The sequence below is a fragment of the Halichoeres trimaculatus genome, unplaced genomic scaffold (assembly GCF_033239565.1).
Source record: "Halichoeres trimaculatus isolate MK-OKI-2021-1 unplaced genomic scaffold, fHalTri1.1 fHalTri1_scaffold_14, whole genome shotgun sequence".
Taxonomy (NCBI): Eukaryota; Metazoa; Chordata; class Actinopteri; order Labriformes; family Labridae; genus Halichoeres; species Halichoeres trimaculatus.
The window spans coordinates 15,673,553-15,685,324 of NW_027437192.1; the positions used below are offsets into that span (position 1 = coordinate 15,673,553).

The 11,772-nt window shown below is 38.7% G+C and overlaps 1 protein-coding gene across 1 annotated transcript; it reads right to left on the reverse strand.

The window, feature by feature from the left end:
• Window positions 1–4,045: 4,045 nt before the first annotated feature.
• On the reverse strand, window positions 4,046–9,259 carry sf3a3 (splicing factor 3a, subunit 3). Its single transcript, XM_074686712.1, has 17 exons — window positions 9,013–9,259; window positions 8,860–8,907; window positions 8,098–8,150; window positions 7,853–7,958; window positions 7,692–7,764; window positions 6,749–6,840; window positions 6,572–6,654; window positions 6,314–6,452; window positions 6,146–6,214; window positions 5,987–6,054; window positions 5,737–5,844; window positions 5,576–5,645; window positions 5,297–5,461; window positions 5,048–5,158; window positions 4,805–4,895; window positions 4,666–4,721; window positions 4,046–4,314 (listed from the first exon to the last, which is right to left on the reverse strand). The coding sequence occupies exons 1-17, from the start codon at window positions 9,106–9,108 to the stop codon at window positions 4,237–4,239; spliced, it is 1,506 nt and encodes a 501-aa protein (XP_074542813.1). The 5' UTR covers window positions 9,109–9,259; the 3' UTR covers window positions 4,046–4,236.
• Window positions 9,260–11,772: the final 2,513 nt, after the last annotated feature.

The window sequence follows — 11,772 nt, forward strand, 5'->3', positions numbered from 1 at the left end:
GCTCAAAATTGATTTTATTCCCCTTAAACACGCTAATGGTTCGTTATAAGATTTACTAAAAAGTCTGCATTATTTACCTCAATCTTGGCCCAGAAAGTGCAGCATTAACCAGCATAAGTAGAGCTGTGCAAGCTCTTACCGTCCTTGCATCATGCATTTTTATTTTTCCCCAAAGAATATTTAAATAGAGCCCTGGCTGTTTTTAACTGAATAGCAGTTTTGGGGCAGTAATGACTCAAAAACATGCGTGAGAAGTTATCACATTCATATTCATAGTCAAGGTCACCCAACCCCTCCGCCCTGAGCACATTACACTTACATAATCAGGATTACCACAGCGCACACTACAAGCATGAGAGGTCAATGAAACAGAAACATAACGCAGAATCTCAGATGAGAATATTGTTACAGAGAACTGTGCTTTAATCATTGATCTGTTTATTTAGGGGGATTTCTATTGATAACAAACTGCTGTGATGAGCAAGGTAGGCAGGGACAGAAGCTACAGTCCTGATCGCAGCAGTGGCTGGTTTATTTCCAGGCCTTGACCCTTTACTGCCTGTCCTCCATTGCTCTTTATTACAAGACATCCTGTGTCTCTTTAGCTGTCCTAATAAAGTCAAACATGCCTCCAAAAAAACTTCACAATTGATTTGATCCTTTTCCTTTTTTCAACCCCGGCAGTGAATGTCTTTCACTAAAAAAGCATTATTAAATTACAATAACATGTCTGTCCAAACACTGATCATGTTATCATGACTGGACTACATAATCTAATTCTACACTCAAGAAGCATCAGGCAGTATATTTGTGACTAACTCATACTTAAATATCTGATAGATTGTGTTTTATACAACCTTCTTTGTGACTCTGATACTTTAGGATACAAGAGCTCCACCTGGTGGAGTGTTGAAGACCCTTTGAAGTTTGAGCTCCTAATCATTCTTCCTTTCCTATTGGTGTTCAATCTGGTACAGCACTCAGCTGCCCTCTGTAAATCATATCACTTCTGTTCTTTACCAACTGCACTGGCAAATAATCAAATACCACATTAACTATAAGATTCTCCTCACCTTCAAGGCTCTCAATAACCTTGCATCTCCATACCTGTCTGATCTCCTTCACAACAATACACCCTCCAGGACTCTTCGATCTTCCTCCATGCTCCTCTCTACACTTCCACATCTGGCCGTCTATCTGAAATGGGGTCCCAAGCTTTTGGCCGTGCTGACCACGGTCTCTGGATCTCTTTACCTCAAACCATCCGGGACATTACCTGTCTCTTCAGGTTGAAATCCCACTTTAGCCGTTTACACAACGGTTTTAAGGTGAAACGCAAAAGTTTTGTTGCATTTCAGCCTCGTGTTTAAACGGAAACGGTGTTTCAGCCGACCTAAAACGCAAACTTTTGAATACGGCCTCCAGAGTGGGATTTTTCTGAAACCCTGCCGACACCGTAAACCGGCGTTTTCAGTGGCAACGATCACGTCACACTCCACTTCGCGCGAGCGCATACAACAGGACAGTTTTGTTGTCTAACTTTTTCTAGTTGACCTCGGCATCCTCACTTCTGTTGTTGATCGTTTTTATGTTGGCTCCGATTGTTTTCTCGTTTTATTATTATTATTATTATTATTATTATTATTATTAATAATAATAATAATAATAATAATAATAATAATAATAATAATAATAATAATAATAATAATAATAATAATAATAATATTGTTAATATTATTATTATTATTATTATTATTATTATTATAACCTCGGTCTACTTTTGATTTTAATAAATTGTTTAAATAAACTTCAATTGGATCATAGCTAAAGGGCAGAACCAATAATTATAATACCATCAAAAAATTTTATGTGCATTTTTATTTTTAATATTTATCACCAAGTGCCTAAACAGACTGTCTCTCACCATAGCCACCTAAAGAATGTTGCAAAGTAGTGGAAGAGTCTGTATATGGGAGTGACTGCCAAGGGTGGGAGGTTGTATAGGGATGGGATTTGTTGGTGTTAATGAGTACAGTGTTAATGTGTGTAATATCTAAGATTTAATAAAAAAAAAACTTTGAAGGATACCACCAATAATATCACTTTTCCTGTGATATAAAAACCCTGTTATTTTAGTGATTTATCACATGCTGCTTACCAGCAGCAACCTTTTTCATCTCAAAGAGGAGGTTTCCTGCTCTCCCATGTTTAAATATGGATATAAAGTAACAATGCTGGATGTTCATACTAAAAATGAGCTCATTTATATGTTGAGTAAATCCCAGAATCTGTCCGTAAACTGATCAAAATGAACCGTTCTAAAATTAGCTCTACAAGGCTTGCATGAAATGTGGGGCAGATCTTAAACACCAAGGTCTCCTAAAAGCTCTGACCCCAAGGCCTCCAGAGGACTGGCCAATCAGAGGGAAGGGGGTTTGTGGAGAGTGGATCCTTAAAGAAACAGCAGCTTAAGTGAAACACTCAAGACGGATCAAGGTTTTCTAAAACACCAGTATGAGAAAAACAGGGATTTTTTTTTTCTTTCAGAACATAAATTTTGTAAAGCTATTTCAGGGAAAATCACAGCAGGACCTCTTTTTTTTATACAGAAATCAGGAAAAAAAATTTACACCTCCTGCACAAATGAGGAGCTTATTTCTTTCTGCTTAAAGATGAAAAATGAAAACCAGTCAGTCATGCAGCTTCGCACTAATCCAATGCTTGTTCATTAACACAATAAAAGTGCTGCTTTAGATTTGCTCTTCATTCATTCAGAGAGCTGTGAGAGCAGGTAATGAGCTTGTTACTTTATCTCTGAGCTCATAGTCTATGTCTCAAATATTAATTTAGTTTGATTCATCGAAAAGACTGTAGTACAATCATCACTCACTTGATATTGTGCAGAAAAATCTCCCCTTTTGTAAGAAACTTTTCCACTGCGATTTTGCACATTGTTGAATCTCCAGGATCACAGTAAATTTGTACACAAAGTTGCTTTTGTCTGTTTTTCTGTTTACTGTTGAAATTTCAAACTACTTTTAGGTTTCTCTCAAACACTGTATTAAATCCACCTTTTTTACTGTGATGTCTTCCACAGTGGAAGTTTTAATAGGCTTTTATCGATCTGTCTCCTGTTTCTTATTACACTTGGTGTTTGTCTTTTAGTTACTTATGTTGTAAACTTGATTTAAAAAAGATCTCTGAGGTAGAAATAAACTTTACCAAAAACCTACTACAGCTTCCCTCACCTGGGATCAGAGGACACAAAAATATTAGGCAGGTGATTATGAGGCGATCAGCATGTCCCAGGAGATCTGCACAGCTCCAGCAGTTAAACTCTAAAGAAAATGATTATGTTTCTTCCTCTGTGCACTTGGGATTTTGAGAGGAGTTAAACGCATCAACAAATAGAGAATGAATCCCTGAAGTAAAGGAGATAATCAGATCAGAAAAGTTGATTTTGCGGCTGCAAAATGATCAGAAGAAAAACACAATAACACACATCCCAGTGGAAAATCACTTGAGAACAAAACAAAAACAATCATCTTATTTTGTGATTGAATCATTTGTTCTGCAAAATGATTTTGAAAGTGTTTGTTTTCTCCTCTATCAGTTTCTGCCATTCTTCTGTTGCTTGTTGTCAGTGTGTAAAACAAGTGTGATACAATCAACACCTCTTTGTAAAATCCCCTGAACGCAGCATCGACATCAGCCAGGTTTCATCCACACTGAAACAAAATTCAGCTTTATGATTGAGATTTTTCCCTCCTGTGAAACCCTGACATTTTGTTTTGTCACTGCTCTATAAATACTTTTAATTTGCTAATGGAGAAACTGTAGGTTTCCTCATAAACGGAAATACAGCTGAGCTTTACAAATTTATTTAACTAGTCTAGTTTATTACCACCATAAAACTATAGTAGTAAACTGGCCAATATAAAGACAGCTGAAATATGCTTACAAGTCAACTGGGGCGTAAAATCACTACACACACACACACACACACTGAGTGGACAAACGGCACATAAAGACACAAGGCACAGTGTCAAAAGTACTCCGTTTATTATAACGATCAATGGTTGCCACATTACATAGTGATCAAAGGGAGGAATGGAGGTTGGGGACAGTCTGTAAAACATTACTACGTACAAATAAAAAGAAACACGGGTGATAAAAAATATAGCAAATCTGAAAGGACGCTCGTCAAATCTTTTTCAGTGAGACCGTTTCTTCTCTTTACAGCAGGCCTTGTCTCTTCAGATCCTCGTAAGTCTTCTTGTTGACCACGTTTCCGCTCGAGTCTTCGTACTCCTCCTGTAAACACAAAGACGGTGTGAGCATAAACAACATCAAATTTAACAAGGATGAACGTCACAATAAAGGGATTTTGTTTTGCTTTGGTTAAGGTGTGACTGTTTTTTTAATATGATCTCATTTGCTTTGATTTAAGAGATGCATAAACAACACTTTTAACAGATGTTGCCTTAATAAGTCTACAAGAAGAGCTGGCACCACATGTTTTAGTCACATTTCAGAACAACCTCTGCGCAGCTAGTTTGTAGTTGTAAAAGCCTGAATTAACCACTTTTTTGTATCTGGTGCTGTTTTTCTGTAATTACTGTGACAGTCTCATTAAGATGCAGTGTTGTCGTTTTCATTACTCACCTCTGTGTCTGGCTGCCACCGCTCCAATGCTTTCTGTGACTTCAGCTTTGCCCACACTGGAGAGACAAACAAAATGCTCATTATCACAATGTCAGATACTTCAGGAAGTAGACGTTTCTATCACGCTTGATGTTCTTACAGGAAACGGCGTCCTCTATCTGTGTGACATTGGCGAAGTGAGCCGTGTTGGGGATCCCCAGACAGCGCATACCGTGAGCGTGCCTCCACTCCTGCAAAAACCAGCAACACAGAACACACTTCAGCTGCAGAACACGTTTAATGAAATAAACATGCAGTGTGGAGTATTTCGAAAGGCGTTGATGAGACGACTGAGGAAAAACTTTAATCAATAACAAAGATACAACACGATACTTAAACGTACTGCAAAGTGTCTCTGGAAGGCTTTAGGTCCCCTGTAGGTGTAGTTTCCACAGATCTCACAGTTGTAGTTGATGTTCAGACCGTGTAGTTTATAAAGCCAGTAAGGAATCGGCTGAAGGAACAAAAAAAAGACGTCAGCAAACCCAAAATTCTTAAAACAAAATTTGATGCCACATTATTGACAAGTGCTCAGGGGTGTTTTCTTTAAATGTCGCTCTTGAAAGATACTTTGGGATTCCACTGATCTCACCTTGCCATCCCAGCCCAGCGGCAGGTTCTTGGGGTTGTAGATGATCTCGTTGTCTTCGTCTTCACTCTCACTCTCACTGAGCTGCTCCTCCTCTTCTTCCTCTCGCTCCTCTCCAGTACGAGCCTGCTTCCTCTGCACGTTCTCGTGAGTCAGCTGCCTCTGCTCCTGAAACCCAACAGCACAAGAAAGTGTCATTAAACCCATCGTACTTCACTCCAACTGTTGGCTCCAAGCCTTCATTTCTGAATGGAGACGTAACCTGATGATTTACTGACTCACCCCAAGGATCTCCACATATTCATAGACCTGAGCCTCCAGGAAGCCAATTTCTTTGTTACGCTCTGTGTCTCTGCAGAGTTAATGGATAGAAAGAGATATGGTTTGTATAATGATGCCCATCATAACAAACTGAATTTCACTACATTTAAACACACACTTACTTTTTAGGGCCTTTGGCTTTGGGATTCTTGGCAAACAGAGATGGATCCAGTGATTCAAGGGACTTCCCTTTGGTGCTGAAGAGTCTCTGAGCTCTCTCCTCCAGAGTCCTGTCAGCACACACACACAAAGTCAGACGTCTACATTTCTGACCTTAAATTGTGTTAAACCCGTATCAGTAGCACTCTAGTTACCAGTAGTTCAGAGGTTAATACCAAATCTACAGATGTCTTTTCTCTAGAATGCACTCACCCTCCACACTTCAGTCCCAATGCCATGAGGGCAGACTTCAATCTGTCCAGACCCAAAGAAGCCAACTCCTGTGCAAAAGAAGAAGAAAATACCATGTTTGAAAGGACTGAGCACCTGAGTTTCAAATAAAATTAAAATTTTTGGATGTAAATGATTTACCTCCCAGGAGGAAAAAGCAGAGAGGTCCAGATGAGCTCCAGCGTGTGTCAAAGCGCTGCTTGTTTCTTTCTACAGTAAAAAAGCAGCAACAACACAAAAACATTAAACTGAAACACAAAGAAAATTTAAAGTATCATCAAATACAAATAGTACATGAAGAGAACTTACAGGCCAGCCAGGAAAATTTCCAATGTCCCATTTTTTCTCAAAGTCTGAGAGCACTTTTCCGTAGAGCTCGTTCTGGTCCAGCAGAGGTTTGACTCGGTCTGTGTAGTCCTGCAGATACTCCAACAGCATCTCCAAATACCTGCAAGCAGTTACATCAGTGATAACTGACTGCACAGTTTAATTCATTCTTGCTGAATTTCATTTCTTTAATTTCTTATATTCGTTAAGTTGTGAGGTGGGTATATAAGTTGGACCTACTTTTTGTATTCTGCGTTCTTCCTGTCTTTGGGGATGTCAAACAACTGGTCGAATGAAGACAAGTAAGTGATGTACTCCAGTTTCTGGGGGGTAAATAAGAGAGACCATGGTTTTAAACATTATCATTTTATTGCTGGAGATGCAGTGGAAATGATGCAGTCTTTAAAGTTAAATTACCTCAGCTCCCTTTAGATTGATGTACTTCAGATAGCAGTCATGGAGGTCCAGGTAGCGGCCGTATCCTTCCTCATCTGTGAACTCCACCAGGTCTTTGACAGAAAACAGATTTCACTTCAGGATCCTTTTAAAAATTTTGTGCCTTTTCAAACCTTCCTTCTCCAACATGTAAGAACATCTGTTCATTGCAGAGTATGAATCTTTGAATGACCTGAAGTTCAGCTGTACCAGTTTTAATAGTTGTGTATTACAATGACAATTTTAAAGATTTGTTTAAACAATTTTAGTCCCGGCTGATTTCCAATAAGGTTAAAAGTCACAAATATCTCAGAAATGCTTTGAAGAGCCTTGAAGGGAAAAGTTTCCATTTCAAACTGACTTAAAAGTACAAAAATAAATTGATTTTCTCATCTTTTTGGCATCCAGGCCAGCAAAAATTTACAAGGGGCCAATAACAATTTTTTTTGCCACGGGCCCTAAGTTGGCAAAATTGATCACTGAGCTATCACCGTGTTCTGTCGGCTTCATACAAAGTGTTTGTCCTGCAGACACTAAAGCTCAATGATGCGTGACTCATTAATATTTCTTGGACTACAAATCCCCTCGAGAAATCAGTCTTAACTTCTCAGACTCCTAAAGCACAGTTTGTTCATTTCTTTTTGGAATCTGAAAATGGAGATGACTGAAAATCTATTTGAGAGACACACTTCAGTTCTTCTGTGAGTGATGCTTTGGGCATTTTGAAGAGCAGTAGTTTATTAGGGGGGGTAAGTTTCATTCTTGGGGTTTTAGACAACAGGTACTCGACAATGATACCGGGAAACCGAGCAAGTATTTAACTTTTGAGAATATTTCTACACTTTATTAACACTGAAAAACATTTATGCTGTGGCCAAATGCTAAAAAATGACACTTTGAATAGCTCAGATCTAGGTGGACTTACTTTGAGCCTCCTCACTCGGGTTGTCTCTGGCCTTCATCAGCTCTTCAAACTCAGCAGACATGGGAATAGAGATCTACAAAAAACACAGTCATGATGCATTATTCTTAAACCATCACACCCAAAGGTTCAAACTGTAACCATTGCTTGGAATGGGCAACAACCTCATTAGGATGCTTTCTGTGAAACTCCTTTATCTGTTTCAGTCTGTTGTAGAACTCTGCAAACTCGTTTGGTCCTGAGATGGCTGCAAGTTCATCCTTCCTCATCCTGTCAGGAAGAAAACATTTTAAGGTACTGGTTGGTATGCAGTAATTCTCACTGAGCACAATAACAACATGCAACAATATCTGCCCTGCAAGGAGGGATCAGTAAGACATATCTGGTGTTGATGGGTAAAGCCTCTTACCCATCTTTGTCTTCATAGGAGTCTCGAAGGTTTGCGCTCACATCCATATATCTCTGTCAAAAGACAACAAATATGTTTTCTGTTTAAAAGCTTGAAAACTACCTTGGTTAATTCAAACTTGCAATAATCTCAAATGAACAAAGTATATTGGAAAACAATTTAGATGCAGGCTTTGCTATGGATCTCACTGTTTTGGAGTGAAGTGTTGAAAGAAAGAAACTTGTACTCTTTGACAACAGGCAAATTTTTGAGGTGTTCCAGAAGAAAAGATGCCGCTCATTAATAGACCAGAACAAACCATATCAAGCTGCCATTTCTCACAATAATGAGGAGAGTTAAGATTATTAATGTTGAGTTTGAGTTGAAACTATCTGACATTCAGCTGAGATCCAGTGTACATTAATGATATGCCTGTTAATCTAAAAGACCTCATCTTTATATACATTTTCCAAGTACAGTTTTTTTTTAATCAAAATCTTTTTATTGAAATTTTCACAGAACAAAATAATTGCACAGTCCGAAAGTATTAGAAAGACAGGTAGCACAGAAATACTTAAATCGTGCATTTTACAGTATAACCAAGTACAGCTTTTTGTATAAAACTCCCTGTCAGGGCACAATATTTTTTCTCACTTGAAATTATCGATATTATCTACCTGCAAAAAGAAAATGAAAAGCTCTTTCTGTGAAATGTAAACTTAGAGCCGACCCTGCTGTTAGCCGGTTAGCGCTATCTGTGTAATGAATAAAAATCTTCCTTACGTCCAACATTGCTCTTGTTCGATGGTCAGAGTTGATCTGTTCCCGCAGCTGTTGGAAAAAGAAACCCTCTTAGTACAAATTAATCCGTAGATTTACCATTTTGTATGTTTGATTAGCATCAATGCTAACGATAGCATAAAGCTAACAGCTTACCGTGGACTTTTTGTGGAGCATTTCCTTTGTTTTAGCATCCATTAGCCGCTCCTTCTCTTCATGATAGCGACGCTGCTGCTCCAGGATCGTCTCCATAATTCTTAAAAAAATATTTCAGGTTTCAACAAACAGGACTATGCTTCTTTCTACAACACGTCTAACTGGAAATGTTACCGCTACGTTTGTTTTCAATGGCGCATGTTGAGTGGCTGCGTCCGTCACCTTACACGGCCCAGAGAAACAACATGTAATCCAAAGGTTCCACATCCTGGAAGGGTGTTGGTGTGTTAGTCAGTCAGTTTGCATGAAGAATATTATACCGAGAGAAAGAAAAACACGTCAAGGAAGAAGCATTTTTCTAAACTACATTCAGTAATTTTTAGTAACACAACTTTAATTCAAAAAGAGAGTTAAACCACTGATAATTTTACTAGCACAAAGCTCTACTATGTGAAATTAAAAGCTGTCAGTTAGATCCTGCCTCATGCCTGTCAGCTTCATGAGCGAGGTAATGCTAGCTAACACCTCGAGGGTAAGATTTGAAATATCAGTATAGTCTGTCCAGCTGTTTGTCTCTCTGGTTTAAAATATATGAACTGTGTGCAGCTGTTATCACTTTCATGGCATCACAAATCTGGCCAAACTAAATACCTGTTAAAATGTGGTGTTGCGGAAGCTGGGTTTTGTGAAACCAATTTACTTTTGCAGATATGAAAAGAACTCCAAATGTGTGCCATTTTCCCTCTTTTGGAACCTGCAGCTGTTCAGGTTCACATCATCTAGCTCAGTAGAAGTGGTCCCTCCTGGTCTGTCTGTGAGCGGTGAGCAAAAGAGGAGAAGGTTGGAGACCATCTGTTGAGTCATGTAGATGATAGGGTAAGCAAGCGAGACATATAAAACATTATCTGACAGGAACTGTAGTTGAGTTATGCAAGATTTATCATGTTAAGTCTTGACACATGGTTCCCGTTTTCTTTATGTGCATGTGCAGGTTTTCAAATGTGTGTTCTTTCCTGAAAGACTCAGATTGAGATTTTGACTGGGCTGCTGCAGTCAATCAGGTGGTCATAGAACATCACCCTATAACTAATCAAAGATTCGCAACTGGTAAAATTGAAAATGGTTAAAATAAAGCATTTCTCACTGTGTTGCAGGACTGGGCAACACCAGTGGGTGAATATATTTTGATGAGCATATCAAAGATGCCATGAGAAGGACTGCCTCGCCACTTTCTGGCCCAGAGACTTATGCACACTGTTGTTAATTACTTTTAGTGAGGCATACCTTTGCTTTGGAATTAAATGGGGATTTGATCAAAACTCTTTTTTTTTGTTGAAGACAACTTTTTACTGAATACAACACGCCAAGGTAGGATATTTATCAGTACAGTGAAGTAGTGATACGGTTTGAAACGTGACAACAAGCAAATGTAGTAACCAGCTATATGTAGCGCCTTTGGAAACCCAATACTCCAAAATATCTGTAGGCTAATGTGAAAACGAGTACCCAATATCACTTTGTATGTAGTTTAGTAGCTGTCTATATTTAGACGACTGACAGCCCAGTGCTCTTGGACATGTCCGAAATGTGTAAAGTTGGTGAATCCTGGTCATGTCCTGCCAGTCATCTACCAAGCAGAGCTAACTTAACCTTCGTCTTAATTTTAATGATAGACTCTCAAGTTTGAACAGACCACTGCACTGCTGCATATAGGTTGGAATGGACATTCACAAACAGTTAAGCCCCTGTGTCCACCACTGCTTTAAAATGAATCACAGAAATTGTTTTCAGCAGAGAAAAACACACATATCTCTTCTCACTAATAAACTTCATCAGCTAGCGTGGTGTTGTCGTAGAGACCTAGATGTGCCGCATTTCAATCCGGTCCTGCTCCACCTGATTGGGAAGCTAAGAAGTAGCAAATTAAAATAAACTGCAATCTGTAATATTGGGCCTGATAATATTATTTTAAAGTGTGGATTAGGATCAGGTTTATATCTACAGACTTTTCCAAGATCGCTTAGAAACCCCTCACAGCCTCTTTAATGCATTTTTGTGTATTAATGGTTTGTTCCAGGTGCATTCCAATGGAGGCCCCTAAGTCACACTGCCCACCTACAGTGGAATCATGGCAGCTGGTGTCACACATTGGCTCTGGAACTGTGCATGTATGATAATTACAGCTGAGTGCATTAATGCAAAAACATATTCGTTCTTCATTTGTTTTTGCAATCACCATGCACAATACCAAACCTGTCCTATCCAAAAGAAAGTTAATGTGTGGAGTGTCTTGTAATGATGATGATGATGATTTGATTTTGTTGTTATGTCATTGCTAAGTAAAACATTCAAAACTGAAGTGGGCCACAAAAGGCTCTGGGGAACTAAAAAAAACCAAAAACAAAAAACAGTTAATAGTATTGAAAACAAATAATGACATGTAATCAGAAATTCATCTTAACACTTCAAGATTCCTCGTTTTACAAAGTGAGTTGCTACGTTTAGCTGCTGGTGTTACAAACGTGAGTGAAATTTTTTCAGTAATAATGAGTGATTTAAGCTCGCATTTTCATTTTATCTGCGTAGAAGTAATGGATGTAAGTAACAACTTAGATGAAAGATAAAGTATTCATTATCAAAGTGTGACATCACTCGCCTTTTTAAAAAGGGCTTTTATTTTGCCCACCCCAACCGGAAACACTGCATGTAACTCCAGTTAGTCTAACGGTCGTAGGTTTCTCTAGCAGCAGTCAAAGCAGC